Here is a 21,760-nt window from a genome sequence, read left to right on the forward strand (position 1 = left end):
AGTAATTAGGCTAAAAATCCTGTTTTGCTATAGAGATAGAACAACATTTGCAATAGACAGGTATGCTTGTGTGGTGGCCATGAAGGTATGCCTGTCAGATCTCCATATGAGAAGCTGCTATCAAGGGCAAAGTTGCTTGGCAGCCACAGCTGCATTGTGCAGAGGCCATGCTTCCTCTTGTGCTGCTCCCACCAGATGGCTGAGAGCAGCAGGGATGAGAGTGTCAGCCTGTTCAAGCCTGTTCAGGGTTAGAGGGCACAAGTAACTACATGAGCAAGTTGCTTGGACCCCCATATCACCTATCACATTTAAACTGATATCTCTTCCCCACCTCACACCTATGGCCATAAGGGGTGGGCCTTTTACAAACAGCTGAAAAAGAGAAAAGGCCATAGCTGATTGACAAATGGGATGGTTCAATTTGTGGGCACAAGCTGAGACTAGGTGGGGCAGGAAATGAAAGGCCTGGAAGAAGCTCCCAAATAACAAGGTATCTTCCAAGGGCACAAAGAATACCCCAGAGAGAAATGGTGGTAGGGGTTGAGAGAGTGACATCTCCTATTTTCAGTAAGCTTTGAAACTCCTTTTCCCATGGGACCCCAGGCCAGGTGTCTACTGTCTTTCAAGACTACCTCAAGAAGCCGGGCTTGGTGGCGTACACTTGTAATCCCAGCATTCAGGAGGCTGAGACAGGAGGATCCTGGTTCACAACCAGCCTCAGCTATTTAGGGAGGCCCTCTGCAACTCAGTGAGACCCTGTTTCAAAATAAAGAATAAAAATAGGGCTGGGTGTGTAGCTCAGAGGTAGAATGCCCCTGGGTTACTTCCCCAGTACCAAATAATAATAATAAAAACCTGGTTCAAACCAAGTCTATAGGCCAAAGTTCTGGCTGGAAAAAAAACCTAGAGAAATAAACTGGTACACTACATCTAAAACATACTTGAAGTAGTCTTTTCTTTTTCTTTTTTTTTTTGATCCTCCTGTATCAGCCTCCCAAATGCTGAGAGTACAAGTATGTGCCAGCATACCCAGCTAAGGACCCAAATTTTAAAAAAAGAAACAAAGGACAAGAGAGAAAAACAGAGAAAGAAAGTGAAACTGAGAATTCTACAGTCAAGAGTGCAGGACTGGATTTTGTTGGAGCAAATCTTAGCCTGGCCAACAAAAGAGTTCATGTCCAAATTCTATCACTCTTTGAGATACTTCAGACCATTGGACAGAAGGTCACTGGAGAATGAAGTCCCATGTGAATGTTACTTTTTTTGGTGGTACTGGGGTTCCTGGAAGCCCTTCTACCTCCGGGCTATACTCCCACACCTATTTTTACATTTTTATTTGGAAACATGGTCTCCTAAGCCAGCGTGCAAGGCTGGCTTCGAACCTGCGCGATCCTCCTGTCTCTGCCTCCCAAGTGCGGGGATTACAAGTGTGCGCCACCACGCCCGGCTCACCTGTTACTTTTAATCATCTTGGTACAAACATGTGTTCCAAGTTATTAAGAAACAAAGCATATCTGCCTTAGTATACCTGTCTCACTGATTTCCATCTTCTCTCATTCTGGAGATTCTGGTTAGTAGGAGAGTTTGTGGAAACCTGAATTGGTTAGGCATTACCATGGAGGTACCAAGGGATGCTTAGGGGATCCTAAAAGAAGCTGGGCCAAGATGGCTAAAAGCCTGGGTCACACTTCCTGTCCCTTTCCAGCATCACCAACTCTCTAGGTGAAGGAGTCTATGGTACAGTGTCCCAGGCTCCACCCATGGTCTTCTGCCACCTTCAGAACCTGGATTAGTGGCAAAAATTCACCAGTAGAAGGGCAGGTACCAACTCACGGCATGTTCCAGTTGTGCTGAGAAAACTGAGCTCATTTTGTGGTTTGGATATAAAATGTCCCCTGCAAAAAGGTCATGCATTGTTAATTTGAAAATGGTCAGAGGTGACATAATTGAATTGTGAAGTTTTAGTTTCATCAGCAGATAAGTTTTATTGATAGATTAATAATTTGTATATATATATATATATATATATATATATATATATATATATATATATATGGTGTTATTATATAGGCATGTAGGGTGTGACTGGAGGAGACAAGTTATTGGTGGTATAGCCTTGGGGATTATATAGGCCCCTTGCCCCTGCCCTTGCTCTTTCTCTGCTGCTGGCCTCAGTACAGTGTACTTTCCATGCATCCTGCTGCTGCCACCACCATTTATGCTTCAGAACTGGTCCTATGGACTAAAACCTCTGAAACTGTGAGTGCTAATAAATCGTTCCTCCTCTAAGTTGTTCTTTGGTCACAGAGATGGGAAAGTTGATTGTAACAGTCCCCCTTCTGCATATTCTCCTCTCCTTGGGTACCTGTGATCCATATGACATGGGAAGATTTTAGTAGCAGAAAGGCTGCCAGGTGTTGAAAGTGAGACTTCTGCCTCTCAGTCACAAAGAATCTTTGGGAAAGTAATGTAAATCTGACCATAAAATAAGTCTGCTTGGAGAAGGAGGAAGGGGGGAGGGGCTGGAGTGGAAATTGGAGAAGTGCTAAATGAGTGATGTGTACATGTATGCCTCTACCATTGTGACTACAATGCACCAAATAATAATTTTTTAAAAAATACTAAAAAAGAAAAAATCTGCCTGGCAAGGGCTACCAGGCTCAGTGTGAGATGTGAGACAAGGAACCTGGGCACTGCAGCTAACAAGGTCTTTGGTTGGGTATCAGTAGACAAACAGGGTCAGGAACATGGGTCCAATGAGGGAGAGCAGGGCGGGTCAGAAGAGCAAGGCATTTTGCCATTGGCTGCTAATTTAGAACCCTAGAGAAGAAGGACTACCCAATAAATTCTTCTATTTCATAGGTTCCAACTTGGAGCTCTGGGCAGACCAGCAGAGCAGTCCTTGCAGGGTGAGTAAGCACAACCCTCCTGGCTTTCATCAGGACAAAAGTCACCAGAGAGGAAGAGCCATTGGGTTAGGGTTCCTGTTGCAAAATGTCAGGATTTCCTTAGAAGGGGCTTAGAGATACACTGATGAATGTGGGCCACATGGGCCCTCTGTACCATCAGTAAAATGTTTCTGTGACCTGCAAATCGTTTATACCTGAGCATGACCTCTTCCCACCTATGCAGAGCTTTCCTGCTTTCCATTCTGCACATCCCCATTAGCAAAGGAAATTTTAAAAATTGGTCTTTACAAAGACTGCTTTTCCTGCTTACCCCACCCCATACAATGGAACTAAATGCCTACCTTGTATTTAGGCAACATAATGGCTTGCACTGTCTTAACGTTTCTGTTTTAAATGGTCAAGAATGGTTTTGTTCCAGTGTGTCAACTATTTCAACTGTATTGTTGCTGTCTTCTGCTTGAAAAGCAAGGCTTCAAATATCCTAGGGTATATGAAGGTTGATATGTAGAGGTGTGGAAAGGCCAAATATCTCCCAAACAAGCAGAGAGGAAACACAATGACCCATGAGTATTTGCTATTATTGATATTTATTTTTCCCTTTTTGCTATTTACAAAATTGTACTTCAGTAGATTTTTTTCAGAAGCATAATTTTATGTTTCTTCATATTTAACTTTCTTGAAGTCAGGGCTGGTCAAGGTCTTTCATACAAAGATGGGGACAAAGAAGGCACCCAGTCATCTCATGAGGCTCTGCTGCTCTGTGCCCTTTTGAGGGTCAGGTCATATGGGTCTTTGTCCTCCTCATTTTATGGTGTTCACTGCCTAAGTCCAGCACTACTCCTGAAGATGTGTGTGTGTGTATGCGTGCGTGTGTGTGTGTGATTTTCTACCTCCAGAATGCTACTGACTTGATTACCTTCAGAAAAATCCCCTAGTATTACCCAGTGTTAGGCATGACAGCTGGTTGCACTAAGTTCTGGCAACTTCAGCTTTGCTGAAGACTATTAACCCTGGGGACACAATCTGGCAAGAAGGTGGGTGTAAAGTCTCACACAAACGGAGTCCATACAGGTGACCCTGACCAGTTGGAGTATTTCATAATTTTGTGTACATTAGGGAGATACTTTAATGCCCTCCCCTCCCTCCCCTGAACCCCCAACAGCTTAATTTAGATTTTGTATTGATCACAGGACATTATACAACAAACACAAACACACTGCACTTTCAGTAGGACAAATCACAATTTCCTTTGATGCCAGGCATCACCACAGCAGGGGATCATGCAGGTAGAGGACTTAGTGAATGCATTCAGTAGTTAATAGCTCAAAGGGTTAACAGATGTATTTACAGAATAAAGGAACCCCATTAGGAATGGCCAGTATTGGCAGAACTCAGCTCTAAATAGGCCATGACTTTGCAGCCTTGCTATTAACGAGATGATATAAATTATAAGAATATATTGGAAAAGCTCCACTAAGACCCAACAGATTGTCTGCTACCTCTGCAGAGGCACCCCACTGTGGAAGATGGACCGGGCAAGAACTTGGTTGGAAACTTGTCAGATAGCCCCACAACAAGAGAACATTTTGGAAAGATAGACAGGGGCATCCTTCCCAGGGTTGGAAAGGAAGAGAAGGTGGACAGTGGAATAAAGTGGATTGCTCTATCCCAGCCTCAGTAAGGCCCTTCCCTCTGCCCAAACTCTAAGTTACTAAGTGTTCTTAAACTGGATGGAGCCCAAGAGCACCTGGCCAAGTGCACTTCCAGAGCTACTTGGTGTAGGGGAAGATTTAGGAAGGGATGTAGGCAGCCAATGGGAGGGGGGTACCTGCATGGCTGGGAGGGGTGAGGACAGTTGAGGACAAGGCTCAACAAGGACACTGAGGACAGACCACACACAGAACACAACAAGGGGGAGATCTGGCAATTTTCAGGCAATAAGAAGGACTAAAGCCACAGCAAACTCCAAAGGTTCAAGTTCCTGAAAAGTTGTCTTTGCCAAACCTCCTCCACACATTGAAACATAACCTCACAGATATGAGTCGCAGTGGAGTTCAACTGCTCTCATTGCAGCACGTTAGGGCAAGATATTCTTTGTAAGGAATGATCTATCTAGCTATGTGGATATTTACAAGTGGCCTCTCTGCCTTTCCTCTGTGCTGTGCAGCCTTCCTTTTCATTGCTGTCTCATTTTGTTCCCATTGCTACCATTTCCATTGACAGTGTCACTCCAGTGAACTACTCCCTCTCCACAGGTTTCAAAGCCCTTCCAGGGTCCTGGCAATCAAAAGCCAAGTCAACTGAGCACTGGTTAGGTTCCAGGAAACTTGCCTTTTAGTGACCCTGTCAGGAGCTTCTGATGTGTGATCACTGCTTTTCCTTTGACCTGGACCTCTCTGTGTGGATTGTCCAAAAATACAGAGGCAATATTATACCTTCTGGTGATAAGTTCTTTGTTTTTGTCTTATTTTTAGTTGTGTGTGTATGTCTATGTGAATGTGTGGACATATATGAATAGTGTGTACATGTCTGGTCATGTATTTGTATATACTGATGAGGGTGAGTGCACTCATGTGTGTACACATGTGTCATGGTATGTATGTGTGTGTGTTTGTGTGTGTGTGTGTGTGTGTGTGTGAGAGAGAGAGAGAGAGAGAGAGAGAGAGAGAGAGAGCACGCAAAAGGCACCATATGCTTGTGTGTCAGTACCTGGGGATCCTTTGCACCTTCCTCTTGCTCCTCTGACTCTTTCACTGGAAGGGGTGGAAGTAGAGAGTTTCAGAACTCCAAAATCAACGCCTGTTTGTTAAAGTCTAGCAGCCAAAAAACCATCTTAGAATGGGCTATTAAATTCCTGTCCCTGAATGGGCTTACCACCACAGTCTGTGCCTGCAGCCACCATAGGAACCTTTGTTTCTCAGCATGCAGCTGCTGGCAGCCAGTCCCTTGGCCGTGTCTTCTCACTGCCTACTTGTCTATGACTGCCACCAGCCCCAAGTATATGTCCAGCTCACAAGGTGACTGGAATAAAGGATGGGTTAGAAAGGTTAAAAAACACCTCTTTAGTCTCTAACTTCCCACTCCATTGTCTATGTCACATGCCTACTCCCAATAAGATTTTTAGACTATCCCCACAAACTATTCTTCAAAGCATATCCTTCCAGAGCCAAACCAAAATGCTCCACACTCACATTTTATCCCAAGGATTGAGCACTTCTGACCTTGAGGCACTATTGTACAACTTAGGACTATGGACATTTCCTCTTTATCTTCTATCCAGCAGACAGCACAGATGGAGGGAGGGAGGTGGGAGGAGTGGATGGGAGCCAGGAGACCTTGCTCCCTGGAACAGGGGAATTGGAAAGAAATAGTCAGCTTACCAGCCTGGCCAAGTAAGGCCCCCCTTATGTTGTGAAGAGGCCAAGGGAATTCCGGTGGTTCTAAAAGAGTCACCGACGGGGAATGTACATACTTTCAGGCATGCTTCCTTTCACACTCATTCAGATCATTATTACAATTATTACATACATGCTCACAGAATATATTCATGTATGTCCACACAAGCACACACATGCATCCACACATTGTAGATACACTCCTATACACACCAAAATAGATTTACACTGATACGATACTATACAACTTCTCAAATGGCTGTATGTGCACATAGACATACCTCAATGCAGATACAGAAACACAAACACAGAAGCATAGTAAAAAGTTGGGAGGGTAGAGGGATGAGGGGCTGCAAAAGAGGCTGCCTAGGGAAGTAGGGGGCATAGGTTGATTGTTTGACAGAGCTGACACCCTCATGGGCTCCATCAAAGAGTTGGCACTGCTTGGTGAGTTGCTGTACAGGCCAATCCCACTTCTATCAGGAGCTCTGCTGGGTGAGCAGGGCCCAGCTCTCCACCTGCTTTGTTCCCAATCATTGGCTGGGCAGTGGCCTCTTTCTGTTGTAGGATGAGACTGGCAGCCTGACTCTGCTGGAAACCGCCTTTTGCAAAGGGAATGGAAGAGGGGGGATGTTTCAGTTGAGAGAAGGATAAGGAGGAAGAGTAAGCATTCTCAAGCATGGCACACAAGTTCCACTTTTTCTTTGGAACACTGAGGACAAGGTGCTTGCCTTCCCTGGCTCACAGGGCTCCTGTGAGGGTCCAACGATGTGATGGGTCAATGAGCTCGTTGACACTAATTACGCACTAAACAGATAGAAAGGGTTAGTATATAGATTCACAATAGTTGCTCATCTGCTATTCTAGATCAGATGGTGAAACAGCAAATCTGAACTTTCCTAACTCAATGCTGACACTGTGATGGAAAGCTGACTATTGACTAGAAAGATTACTGAATCCCTGTAGTCAGGCATTCTGAAGCAGATAGACTGGCAAGAGAAGTTCTATTACCTCCAAAGAGGCCAGCTTAACCTGTGCAATCTCTAACCTGACATTGCCTGCCAAACCTGCTATCTCCCTCTGCACCCTGCCTGCCCACGTTCCTCTTCCAACCTTGCACCACAATGCAAAGTACAAGACAAAATCGTGGGCGAAAGGCACTTACAAACTCTCCCCAACTTTCCTATAGCCAGTTGCCTGCATTTCTGAGCCGTGGCTAACTAACCCCTTCTACAGCCCAACCCAGCCGAGCCCAGCCCACCTTAACCTGACTTTCTTTCACAAAGCCCTAAGCAAAAAGGTGAGCAAGTCCATGACCCCTAGGAGGAAAAATAAAAGTAATTAAAAAGGGGTAGAAAAGCCCTCAGAAAGGTTTATAAACCACACTCTGTTCCCCATCCTGCCTCCTCTCTGTCATCTAAACATTTCCAGGGGCTTTTCTAGGTTTACAGTGTTAGAAGTGTTTGAAAAGGTGAGAGTCTTCTAGCAGGCAAGGAAATAAATATTCTGTTAACTTTTGACTCCTTCTCAACCCCTTCCCTTTTGTCTGAAGTGCTCCTTTCCAACTACTTCTCACCTCATGATATTAAAGTGTGGAACGAATTAACTTGCAAAGTAACTACCCCCCAAAAAAATGAACATGGAAAAGGGGAAAAACAAAATCAAAAGAAACCAAGAAGGGATCACAGTGGTGTCCCTGCTGCTCTGGGGCACTGGGACCTAATAGATATGGTACAGCCAGTAAACAACGTTGAACAGCCCAAAGGAAAGAGGGAAGAGGAACCGGGACCACCTGTCAACCTTAGGAACATGGTCAGGTTTAAAGAGCTGGAAAGAGAACCCTTCGGTGAAGGAGCAGCCAGGACTTGGGGGGCAACTGTCCTCAGACTCAGAGCTACTGTCCTTCTCGTGACCAAAGGTCATGAGCTCCTCATCATTAAGGCTCCAGATACTGTCACCATCACCCTCACGTTGCTCCCGAAGGCCAAGGAAGCCGCTCTCAACATTGACGTCATCGAGTAAATTCTGGAGATTATGAAGGTCCCAGCTTGCTTCCCGCACACACCTCTGGCCAAAGCGCAGCCCAAGCTTCCTGCTGCGGTTCTCCTCCACGCTCAGGCCATCTTCGGAATCTTTGTCATCATCATAGCCCTGGGCCTCGGCACGGTTTTGGATTATGGTAGGAAGGATAGTGTCATCACTGTGGAAGCCATCAAAACCAGTGCCATAGCCATGCTGGGATGTGGAGGGGAGATCACTCAGGCTCTCTGAAGTGGCCAACTGGGCTAGGCCTGAGAGGGAAGAGAGTGAGCTGATGCTTTCTGATGTGGCCAGCTGGGCCTGCTCTGAGGTAGACGCCAAAGAGCTGAGGCTTTCCGGGCTTGCCAGGCGGGCCTGTACCAGGCTGGTGGGAAGAGAGGCGATTCCGTCTTCCACGTTAAACAGGCCATCCTTTGAGGAGATAATGGAGAGGCCATCAGTTTCATGTCACCTAGGTGGATATGCACTGGGGGCAGGGAGGAGGGAAAGGGCTTTCCTCATGAGCACTTGCAATGTTACTGTTGATCTCTTTCACAGACAGAGCCATCTCCTCTTGAGATCTCTGGAGCTCAAGGGGCTGAGGAACAGGACCAAGAGGCTGTTAGCATGCAAGGGAAGGTCATGGCGTCGGCCAAATTGATGTCTCCCTGGGGGCAGTTGCTCCCTCAGGAGCTCTGTGTGCTGGATGGAGGCCGCTTCGGCAGGCACTGCCCAAAGCAAAAGCCTCAGCATAGCCTTGGGAGTCTGAAGTGCCAAGGAAGAAGGGGTGGGCAGGCCAGCCTCTTTGTTGTCTCTCTTCCTTTCGGCTTCCCTGTGCCCACCTTCCCTTCCGGCTTCGTTGCCTGCCCTGGAAACATGCGAAGCTGACCAAACTTGGCCCAAAGATTTGGAGAAATCTAGCTCTGCCACTTCTTGCCTTGTGACGTTGGACAATGATTTATAAAGGAGTGATGATAAACAGTTTTACTTCTTTGTTATCTGCTGTTGGTATGTGCTGCACATGCGTGTTTTATGTATGTGTGAAGATTAGCAGAACTAAGAAATATGAAAGGGTCAAGCAATAAAAGTGGGCTCAAGAGATGCTCAGGGAAAGCTGACTGGCAGTCAAAAAGTCAAACCTGCACATTCCCCACCACTACTTCCTGGTAGCGGTAGCGGGCAATGACTCTCCTGGGTCTCCTGCGTCGCCTACGATGGCGCCGAGGTCCTTGGCTGAAGAAAAGGTAGTTGATGTAGACATACTCCACCAAGGACAGGAACACGAAGAACAAGCAGACGAGGATATAGATGTCAATGGCCTTGATACAGGAAATGTGGGGGAGTTTATCTCGTAGATGGGAGTCGATGGTGGTCAGGACAAGGATTGAAGTTAGGCCTATGAACAACACAGCATGGGCTTAGTCTCTTCTGGTGGCTGAAGTTCTTGGCAAGCCACTGGGCCTACATCTCATGGGATGAGGGGAAAGGACGTGCCTGGGTGGAGCATTTGCCCATGTGCTCTCCTTGTTCTTTCTCCCCCATCTTTAAACCAAGGCTTTGCTTCACTGGTTTGGTGATGTCCCACTGTTCTTAGGATTAAGTCCTAAATTTCTAGCCATGGTTTAGAGCAATTTCTATCTCCAGTATCCCCATCCCCATCTCCCTTGCCCTATTTGCCTTCCAGTACACAGGACTTTTTTTAGTGTCTCAGGAAGTTTTGTGAACCCTAAAATAATACACACATGTAAAGATTTAGTCCAGAATGTGCTCCTAAAGAAAGAGGTGGAGAAGTCTATCAAAGATGAAGCCAAACTAGGAGCCAGTCTTGTAGGTTGCTCCTTGCTCAAAAACTTTCCTAGCCCCCCACACTTAGATATGAAGCTTAAGGACCCCCAAATATTCCCAGTCTGGCTTTCTTCTGCTCACCACACCTCCACATTTCCTGCCCCAGGCCTCTTAAGATTCAGCTTCCTTTTAGGGCCCCTATGCCTTTAACCTACTATCTCCTCACTGGGGAATGCCAAGTCTTACTTTGCCACATTTCTGCCCTCAAACAACACTTTCTTGGTGAAGTTTTAGCTTTCAAGACCTGGGTCACTTCCTTCTCTGGACTCTGATAGACATTTCTACATGTCACTAGTCATTTGTCCAGGGCGGTTCCTTTAGGATCCCTCTGCTTCCCAGGAATACATTTTGATATTGCTTAATTGATGTTTATTATACTGAATTTTTGGATCTAAATTTACTGTCTATTTTTATCTAATAAATGTACTTATGTGATCCATAAATAAGGAAATTCTGGTGTTTTGGGCCTAACATGCTAAGATCCCATCCCTTCATGTCAGTTTTTTTTTTCTGAGCAAGATGACCTCAGTTCTGATCTGGAAGAGAGATGAGACTTACCGATTGTCACCCGGGCTGCAGAGGAGTCATAGTTCATCCAGAATGATATCCAAGAGAGAATGGTGGTGAGGACAGTGGGCCAGTACACCTGCACGAGGTAGCTTCCCACTTCTCTCTGGACCTGGAACTTCAGTATCAGGCGCATATAGGAACCTAGAAGGAGATGCCCTGTGTCAGGCCCATGGGAGACATCAAGTCCTCTTTAATTTGTTGCATGTTAGATGAAATTTGGAGTGAGGAGTTGGTCCCATGCAAAACATGAAACCTTCCTATCAACAGAATGCTACAAAGCCAAGAGCTTCCACACTCACTCTTTATTTGCACAGATGAGCCACTGCACTTTACTTAGGGGGCCCAGAATGTGTCAAGAATGAGGGATGTAGAAGGAGGTAGCAGAATGTGTAGGGTCAAAGGTAGAGGCCCTAGACTTGACAGAAGTAGGATTGGGGGGAGAGAGCCACAAGTTATGACAGAAGAAAGGGGTCAGACTCACCAGTGTAGAAATACACCTCCTTGCTAGTAATTGTCCTCCCCAAGAAAGTAAACTGAGGGATTTGCAGCTGCTCGGTCATGTAGACTGCATTCTCATCATCTTCCCAGGATAGTAAGATATCTTCGACTGAGTAACCATCTGGGAAGGGGAGAGAAACAGAGTTAGTCTCAGAAAACAGGCACAGGCAGATTTCACACCCATGAAAACAAAAACGTTGTGGCTTTCTATGTGGTTTTCTGGGTTCAAGCATTGGGAAGAGAGTCTCAGCACTTGGAAAAAGAATGCTCACTTTGGAACTCCTAAGCCAGGAAAGAAAAGTGTAGCAAAGAAACAATACAAATTCCTACCCACAAGTTTGTACAGTTTCCCAACAGCAAGGTATTATTTCCCAAGAGGACTAAAGGCCACCTGTTCCCACATACATGCATATATGCCACATATATGCATCTATCTATCCATCATCTATAAGTATCTTTCATCTATGTTTTTGGCATTTATCTGTCAATCAAATATATATTCAGGAGAGAGAGAATAGGGAAAGGAAGGGAATAAATGAGATACACTGTCCCCTCCCCATCCATCCTGCCTGTGGTTTCCTGAACACCATGGCTGCAGGAGAAATACGTACAGCTCTCCACCTCCAGCTTGCAGGCCTGCTTGTCCATAGGGAATTTATGCAGATCCAGGGAACAGGCTGCTGTGGTGGTGAGTCTGTCAAGGAAAACAAAAAGGAAGGAAGAAGTGAATGAAGTCTAGGCTGGCAGTCATTCCTGCAGCTGCTTTAGGAGTGGCAAGGCAAGAGTTACTGAAGGAGTGACCTACGTGTAGGCAAGATAGGCAGAGAACTGGAATGAGGCAAAGAAACCAAGAGAACTGGCAGCAACTGAAACAAAAACCAGATGTATGGCAGGATGTCAGAATGGGAAGGGCCCTTGAGAGAATGAATGCAAAGACAGAAAGTTCTTGCTAAATCAGCAGCAATACCATCAAGAGAAAGCCATGTATGACAGAGAGGCTGCATGTATGCTGTACATATCAGAGGTGCAGGCCTACGTGGTACTGGGAACTAGCAAAATTAAGTGGACAGGAGCTTTATGTTGCTATGTGGTGCACCTGTGAGAGGAATCTGAAGAGCAAATGGCATTGGAGAAGCCAAGGAAGTGACCAGTGAAAAAGAAGACAGTGACAAAAGCCCAACCTTCCTTGTCCTGCCCCTCCCATCTGCTAACATAGTTTAGTCACTGTTAATCCTTGAGGCAATTACTATTTTGTGTATTGGATTGTGTGTGTGTGTGTGTGTGTGTGTGTGTGTGTGTGTGTGTTGCTCCCCTTTATGAATCTCCCAGGTGGCATTAATCAGCTGATGCCCCCTTTAAATTATTATCAGTGGTCAGTGATCAGCTCCCTGTTAACTGACTCCAGAGCCCTGGCCCATGAGAAAGTGGATGGGAGAAGAAAGACAGAATGGAATGGAGCAAGGACACTCCAGAGAAAAAGAAACAACTGCCAGCCCTGAACCTGCCAGATATCTATTGGAGATATTTCTGAGCTAAGTTTCCCCCTCATGATTGTGTTTAGACAACTGGTGGAAAATGAGAAAGGGCCACTCTAGAAAGAAGGAAGAGAGGAAGGCAAGGTTTAGGGAAAGGGCGGCAAGGGGTGTCTGTAGGAAACTCTGAAAATGTCCAGGAAGGGACAGTGCAACGTCATTGGAAGGCAATGAACTCCTCTGTGTGTTCCTTAGAGTGTGTTTATGGGATATGCTCAGGGAAGAGAGAAACCTGCTGGGATGTCCCCAGACCCCAAAGGGACTCACCGGATGCCATATCGCACTGTTCCATCTGGGTGAAGCTGAAAGATGCGATTTTCCACAGTCACATCATGCAAATAAGCATCCTTGCTGTTTATAAAGTAGCAGTCAGGAACCCACAGCTTCTCATGCATCCGATAGTCCAGGGTCAGGTTCAGGTTGGTCTCATAGTATGCTAAACGTGAATCCTTCCAGGTCTGATGAAAAAACATGGTGATTGTGTAGTCCTGGGGAAGAGAAAAGTAAATCCCAATTTTAAGTTAGGTTATCCAGCAATCTGTTCTGAGTGTGTATATGTGCAAAAGTACTCATGCACAAATGTATGAAACAGGTTGTAAATATAGATGAGTACATGAATTATATTCATGTTTAAGAGAGAATAATAAAATGAACCTTCTGTAAATAAAACCCAGGCTAAGAAACAGAACATAACCAGTAACTTTCATATCTCCATGGGGCCCTTTCAGGTCATACTTTCCACACTTCCAGAAGTAACTATTATTCTAGATTTCCTGATAATTCCCTTGATTTGGGTTAGTTTTATTGTCTACATGCACATTTCTAGAAAATATAATGCATATTTGTACCTATTGTTTGCATTTTATCCAAATGGAATCATACTGTATGCACTTATTGTTTATTTTACTCATTAGTATATTTGTTAGATTCACTGAGGCTGATGTGCATAATTTTACAGTTGCAGTTTCCTCTTGTGCTTAGGACATGAGGGTTTCCAATGCTTCTGTTTCATCAACAGAGACATTTTTGCTAATCTGGTAAGTATGTACACAGGGGTTCTCACTGTGGTTTCATTTTGCATTTCACTGATTACTAAAAAGGTCAATGATCTTTTCCTATGTTTATCAGCTATTTACTTTTCTTCATGAAAGTGAAATTCCTGTTCACATTTTCTAATTATTTTTCTATTAGTTTTAGAATTATTCTCATTAACCCAGAAGAATTATTGTGCATATTTTGGACATCGATGCTTTGTGTTGGAAATATCGTCTATTTTGACTTATCATTTTACACTTGCCACAGTGGTTTTATTTTACAAAAATCAAGATTTCAGAGGTTTTTGGCTAGAAAGAATTTTAATACAGTTGAAGTTACCAGTACTTATTTTTATGGTTTGTGGTTTCTGTGCCTTTTAAAAGAACTTTTTACCTACTCCAAGACACAAAGACAGTGTTCTATATGATCTCTTGAAAGTTTCATGAGCTTTTCACTTTTAAATCTCTAGTCCATCTAGAACTGAATTTTGGGGATTCAAATGATCCACATCTTATTACAGGGCTTCAGCTTCCAAAACCTGCCCTGTTCCTTCATGCAAGTTCTGTCACAGGTCAGAATGACTGGAGTTGGCTTATGACCCTGAGGCTTCTTGTTCCAAACACCATGGCTGGAAGCAACACACTTACCATATTTATTTCGGAGATCTGATCAATGCTGGAGACATAGATAGATATTTTCACAGGCACAGGGGCACCTACAATAAGGAAGACACTATTACATAAAGGTTGGGATAAAGGTTAAGAGCATGGACTCAGGAGCCGGAATGCCTAGATTTGAATCTGCTTTGACACTTGCTAGATGTGTGATCTTGGATAATTCACCTGATCTCTCTGAGCTTTAGTTTCCTCATGGGTAAATGGGGATAATGAGAGCAATGATCTTATGGTTAATGCAAGTCAGACACTTTAGGGAAGGCCTGGCTAGTCATATGCTGAAAGGAAGGGATCAAGGAAAAACAAAGAGAAAATATGGGAATGAAGCCCTCCTTTTCTAAATGTTTTCTGGTAAAAGATGAAAAACAGTGAACCCTAAGCATGAGCCAAAATTTATAGTTGTGTGTAAGTGTATGTGAATGTGTCCATGTTTATGAGTGAATGTGAGTGTGTGTGTGTCTATGAGTGACTGTGTGACCATGTTTGTGTGCTTCAGTGTGTTGTATGGGAGGAAATGTATGCATATGTTCAAGAGCAATTGAATGAGGATGTTCACATGTGAGGAACGAATGTGTCATCATGTGTCAGTGTAGTGAGTATGCATATGAGTACATCTATGCTTGTGAGTGAATTTGTGTCTTCATATGAGAGTGAATGCACAAACATGTTTGTGTTTTAGAATGTTATATAGGAAGGTATGTGCAAGCTCATGTAAGCATGCATACCTGTTGGCATGTGAAGTAAGAGCATGTTTATGTGCAAATTTGTGTGAGCATGTGTATCTGAGTTTGTGTGTCAGAATTAATGTGTGTGTGTGAATGTGTGTGTTTGATGGCAGTGAATATGTGAGCATGTCTGTAGGTATGAGTGTGGCTGTGTGGAAATGTGTGTTTGTGGGCCAATGAATATGAAAGCCTGTCTGTATACATTAGTGAATGTGTGTGTGTGCATGTTTTGGAGCATATATGTGGTGGAGTGAATATGTATAAGGGTGTCTGTGAGTCTACCATTGTGTTAAGTGTTTTTGTGAGCATATCCATGTGTATGTGAATGCATGTTCATGAACTGTGTTGACATGAATGTTTTGTATTGCATGAGGTGTTCATGCATTCATGTTTATGAGCATGGTCGTATGTATGAATGAACATGTTATCATGCTTGTGTGAGGGAATGCTGTGAATGAATGTAAGGGTCTATTTTGTGTGTAAGCATCTTAATGTCCATGTACATATTAGTGTATCTGCACACATTTTTAGATTGTGAATGGATTTGAGTGTATGTGAGCATGTCAATACATGTGAGTGTGTACATGTTTATTTGTGTATGTGAATGTGCAGGCATGTTTGTGGTTGTGTGTTAACATGTGTGTTTATGTGTGGGTGAATTTGGCTATGGTCCTGGATATGGGCATATTTGAATATGAATATGTAAGCATGTCTTTATGTAAGTGAGTCAATTTGCTAATGCATTTGGGTATGTGGGAATGTTTGTGTTAAGTGGATATATGATCATGTTCACATGTGTATATGTGAATATGTGTAATTGCGTTAATATTTGTTCATATGTGAGTGAAGTATTTAAGCATATCTGCATGCTAGTTGAAGTGTGAGCCCATTCATGTGTATCTGTGTCCATCTATATATGTGTTAATGTGCATATTCACATGTGAGTCTGAATCTATGAGTGTGTTTGTGTATAAGTATGTTATTCTGTATTTATGTATGTGAGTGAATTGTAAGTAAATGTGTGTATCTTTTTGAGTAAGTTTGTGTATGTGTGCTAATGTTTGTGCCTGTGAATGAATTTGTATATGTGAATGTGTTTGTGTGAATGAATGTAATCAGCATGTTTGTGTGCATTTTAGCATGTTAATGTGTTTCTTCATGAGAGTGAATTTGTGTGTTTGTGCATGTGAGCATGTTTATGTCTGATAATATGTGCATATGTGAGTATGTTTTTACACAGTAACACATGTATTCATGTGTATGCATTTGTGTGAACATGTCTATGATCATGTTTGTATAGGAGTAAATATGTACATTCATGTGTGTATTTTTATTTGTGGCCATGTTTATATGTGAATGTGTTAGTGTGTGAGTATAAGTGAGTGTGTGATTGTGCTTGTGTGGGTGTTTCTATGTATATCCATAAAACCCTAATTGTGTTCTTGTGAATGCATATGTGAGGGTGATTGTGTGTGTTAATGTGTAAGTGTGACGGAGTGTGAATTTGTATATCAGTGTACTTCTGCCTTCTACTTTTCTTCAGGTCTGGTGTCAGCACTGCCCACTGGAAAGACTCAAAGATCTTTCCACTGGAAAGACTCAAAAATACATATAAAAATATGTAGTAAACCATAAGGGACTGTAGACAAATACATTTTTATGATTTCCTCATCAGCTCAGAGCTGTCTACATCAGCCCCACAGCAAAGCCATTATTTTGTATTACATCACACTGCTGCTAGGGAAATACGCATGATGGTTGCAATTCAGCCTGCTGGTTTCCCTGCAGGCTGACTGCCCAGAAGCTGAGCTGCAAAGAGGAAAATGTGTTATTCCAAGCCCAATGCTTCAAAGAGCAAAGTGCTATTGGGAATATGTGTATGAATGGCAGCTGAGAAGTAAATGGGCCTCTGTGTTAGGGCACAGCCCAGACTTCAACATTCAGGACTATTGTATACAGGCCCCAGGAAAGTGCTATAAAGTGACAGAGGTTTCCAGGAGCACAGTTGTTGATTACAGCCTTTCAGGTCCTCCACCTGCCTTGGAGGATGGAAATTGTGTTTGGCAGGTTACAAGCTCCAGAGGCGCCAGGAAAAAACCAGTCCCCTTTTCCAGCATAAAGCTTTTCTGGATCTTTCCACCCATGCAGGCAAGTCCTTCCCTTATGGTGAACTGCTGGGTACTTAAAAGGCCAGGAAAGACACCTGTCCAAGGGCTTCCAGTTTAGGGACGAGTGGGCATTGAAGGGCAGTTCACGTTCCCCTCACAAAGCCAAGATACCTGGCACAGTGATGCAACTCAAAGGAAGGGGACTTTTTCCAATTTATCTACCCACATGGGCCACCTTATATGCTAGGTGATATAAGAGCTCAGCAAAGGTATACCACATTCCTAGAAGATAATGGGGAGAAATTAGAAACCTTCAGGTTTCTCAATGTTACTACCTCTAGGGTAATGGCCTCTGCCTTTTATCCTGTCACTGTACTCTTGATAGACTCAGGAAGGCAGAAAAAAAGGTGGGGGTAGTCACTTCCTCCCTTTTGCTGCCCCAACTCTTTTTCCTACCTAGCATCTGTCATAGTGCTAGAGAAAGAACAGATGAGTGAAGGAATGAGGAAAATATCTGCATTCCTTCACTCTAAGCCAGCGGGTGCTTATGTCAGGCCAGGTGCTAGACTAGGGAAGCCCTCAAGGAGCTACCTTTTGCAACACTGCAGAACTCTAGTTTTCTTGCCCAGAAGGAAGTGGCTTTGTGAAATTTCCCTGGCTTCTCCTGATATCTCTTTTCTTCCTCCTCCTCTTTTTATTGCTCTATTCTCAAATAAATAACAAGGTTGTTTAACCTGGACCACAGGTAAGTCCCCTGCATGTGTGTGTGTGTGTGTGTGTGTGTGTGTGTGTGTGTGTGTGTGCGCGCGCGCACGCACATACCCACTAGCGCTTGGTACAACCGAGGCAAAGGACAGTGCCATGTGAAGGGGATGCTGGTGGTGCTCTGACACCTGGATTCTCATAAACCATGGCCTCACTCCCTAGGGGATCCACAGTGAAGGGATGCTGCTCTCTTTGGGGTGTAAGGTTATTTAAAGAGTATGCTTTCTGCTCTCTTCATCCCAGCTTCCTAGTGTACACTTACCTTGGATTCCTTGGGCTATGCCTTCTGCCCTGGCACTTCAGAGGGAACAAGCTCCGAGGCTCCTGCCAAAGCTCAGGGTTCAAGGCAATGGTTTTGAAACACAGTGCCTCCATCAGTTCTACCATAGCAGCCAAATCTCTCCAGCTGCTGCTGTATAGGTGGGGGCAGTGTATTCTGATGTTATAAAGATCATGCTGAGTGTGGTGGGTTTTTTTTTTTTTTGGTGGTACTGGGGGTGGAACCCAGAGGCTTTCTACCTCCGGGCTATACTCCCAGACCTTTTTTAAATTTTTTTATTTGGAAACAAGGTCTCACTAAGTTGCTGAGAGCCTCACTAAGTAGCTGAGGCTGGCTTCGAACCCGTGTGATCCTCCTGTCTCAGCCTCCCAAGTGCGAGGATTACAAGCGTGTGCCACCATGCCCGGCTGAGTGTGGTGTATTAAATAGACTGAGCTTGGTGGGGGCTGAAGGGTTGGGGAAGGGGTACAAGGTAGAAGTGCCCCAGCCCTAGATGGGTTAGGGAAATCAGAGAAGACTATGCTTTCAGTTTTGAACTAGCTGAATGGAGAGAGTGCCCAAAGTACAAAGATCGTGTTCAAATCAAAGAATGTGTTTGCTTCCCACAGATGGAACAGAAAGCTGTATCCTGAGAAGCCCAGGGTGCTGTGTTCTGCACACTCATTTCTGTAGCCTATCTCCAGCCACACCACTGTAAGGCAAAGGAGGGGGCAGAAGGCTACTTGCATGAAAAAGCAGAAAAGTGAGAGAAATTTCCAGGGAAGAGCAAAAGCCTGATGTCGGGGGTCTCTGAAGGCTCCAGAAGGTGGGATTTGGGAATGCAGAGGTATAGAGACTGGAGTCATGTTGCAGGTCAGAAATGGCTGGCTTTGTCTTAGCTCTATTCCACTTACCACAAAATCCTCTAGTGTTCAGACGTGTCTTACCTCCAAAATTTGGTCTCAGTCGGATATCATAATTTGACAGCACCCTTTTCAAAATCTTTTGAACCACAGCTTCATTTGCACAATTTTTGCTGAAACAGAAAAGTCATTAGTAAATGCTGGTTGAATGTGGTTGACTTCCCAGGGCCTTGCCTGCTCCTGTGCATACGCAGACATGTCCAGTCCTATGAGTATAGGCTCTCTCCCCCTCCTTTCCCTCCCTGCGGTGAGTCAGCCACAAACAGCAGTGACGCAGACTTCTTTCCCCTTTCCCTCCCCCTTCCCAGCTCTAATCCAGAGGGTGGGGCAAGAGGACTGGATCCCTGTTACCAGGCAGGACTACAAGGTGGGGGAGGAGGGAGTGGAGACAGAGGAGAGAGAGAGAGTGCGCAATGGGGGCCTTCAGAAAATCGCATTACTTCAATGACCTAAAGAACCCCACCTTCAGAGCAGCCTGGTTGCCTGTTTTTTAGATTGGTGGGGATTCTTCTTCCAGGGGAACCTGAAACATCACCTCTCACTCTTAGTGTCTCTCTTCCAGCTAAGCCAATGTTCTCTAGCTCAAAGTCACATTTCTCCTACCTTGATCTGGGCATTATTATCATGTTTATATCAACCTTGTTTTTGTACACCTCTGTTTTTTAAGACTTGGCATATGGTATACAATGCAGAGAGAGCGCCTTGCTAATGTAGCAGAGATTTATGGCCCTCACTGAACCAAACCATTTCAGATTCTTGGGGGCTCAGAGCCATCCTTGAAAAGATCCATTCTGGGAACAGGTATCTCTCTCACTAAGCATGTGCTTCCAGCCTGGAGGTGTTTTGGGTGATCACATGAAAGTGGACCCAGCTCAGCTCAGCAGAGAACTGGCCTTTCAAGAGGTCTCTGGTGTGCTTACCCAATTCACCTACACTTTCAGACCTTCAGTGGGGCTCTTTTCCCCAGGCAGGCCTGTGAGTGAGAACAGGCCCTGGGCATCACTGCAACTCTTTGACGCATTGTCCCTGCAAATGTGTGTGTGTGTGTGTGTGTGTGTGTGTGTGTGTGTGTGTGTGTGCATGTGTGCTCAGTGGCGCAGTCTGGTATGTTAGGTTGAGGGCACTGCAGGCCTGTCTGCTGGATGGAACCTTGCCCAGCTGCCCCCCTTTATCTGAATACTTGTTCATTTGTGGTTTGCCATTTAAAAATTATTCCTGATCTTCTTCAATTGTAAAATTTCATTTTGCACCATTTCCGAGTGTGCACATGAATTACTCCCAAATTAAAGCAATGTATTCCCGCCCGTTTCTGACCACACATTCCCCATGTGCCAGCACTCCAGATCCGTGGCCACCACAAACATATAAGTGTGATCTATATGTAAAGCCTGCTTAACATCTCTTCAGCTACCAGCAGACCCAAACAAACTTCAAACGAAACACAGAAAAACCTGAATCTTCATATGTTTTTCTAGGCCACAAGGTTAAAGCATTATAGTCATTGATGACACTGTCTGAGCTCCTCTGAGGTTGAGTTAGTAATTTCTATTTGTGGCATTGGAAAGAGTCCCTCACCCCTCAACACACACACACACACACACACACACACACACACACACACACGTACACACTTGCATCTATCCCAACTCAAGCAGGTGTCTCTCCCATGTTTTAGAAATTACACCCTCCATTCCACAGGTGTAGAAAAACGCGACTGGGTAAAGCTTCCCAAGATCTCAGTCCTTGGGGATGGTTGAGTAGACCCTGGAGTGAGAGATAGTCCCCCCACCCCGCAGGCTGCCATTTAGACACACGCAAGGCACAGTCGGGCACCGTAGTAACAGGTGGGCTGGAGCACAGGGCTTGATCTCAACTGGCCGACCCCATTCCCACCCCATCCCCAGCAAGGGCTGGCAGGCAGGGCCTGCACTCTAGGTCATAACAAGTCCGGCTACGAGCCTCCTCCCCATCCCACTACGTCCAAGAGACTCGAGGCCATCTGCACGTCCCAGTCCCCGCCAGCCCAGCCTAATGTCGCCCTCTTACCAGTTGAAGAGGTCCAGGACGACTTCGGGCACGGTGGAGGACAACTCGAAGTGGAATTTTGGGATGGGACTGGGCTCGTTGCTCTCGGCGAGCCAGGTCCGGATGAGTAGCAGGAGCGCAGCAGCTCGCAGCATGGCTCGGATGCCCATGGCTGCAGCGCTATGGGGACCGGAGGGCGCGGGAGGCTGCCGCGCACAGCCGGAGAAAGGGACTAGGTTGGGGTAGGGAGTCCCAGGCGGAGAGGACCAGATCGCTAGCTCTTCCTCAAAAAGTCGCCTCTAAGGAGAGAGCAATGGGGCACCGGGTACAGAGAGTGCGGTTCGCAGCCCAGAGCCTGAGACTCTCGGCGACTCAGCGCTCCCTAAGGCGCGCTGAGCAGCCGCGAGGTGCGCTCCGTCTGCGACCGCTTCAGGCAACGACTGGGCACCGAGCGGCGCGCGCGGCTGACTCCGCCCAC

General features: G+C 45.1%; 1 protein-coding gene across 1 annotated transcript; it reads right to left on the reverse strand.

Annotated features, from left to right (window-relative positions):
* Positions 1 to 8,023: 8,023 nt before the first annotated feature.
* On the reverse strand, positions 8,024 to 21,452 carry GABRQ (gamma-aminobutyric acid type A receptor subunit theta; the record flags this gene model as incomplete). The annotated part of the gene is made up of 9 exons (XM_080718584.1): positions 8,024 to 8,755; positions 9,463 to 9,719; positions 10,727 to 10,879; positions 11,220 to 11,357; positions 11,848 to 11,930; positions 13,036 to 13,256; positions 14,451 to 14,518; positions 19,282 to 19,370; positions 21,304 to 21,452. The coding sequence occupies 9 exons, from the start codon at positions 21,450 to 21,452 to the stop codon at positions 8,024 to 8,026; spliced, it is 1,890 nt and encodes a 629-aa protein (XP_080574710.1).
* Positions 21,453 to 21,760: the final 308 nt, after the last annotated feature.

This window comes from Muscardinus avellanarius (assembly GCF_963383645.1).
Source record: "Muscardinus avellanarius genome assembly, chromosome: X".
NCBI classification, from domain to species: Eukaryota; Metazoa; Chordata; class Mammalia; order Rodentia; family Gliridae; genus Muscardinus; species Muscardinus avellanarius.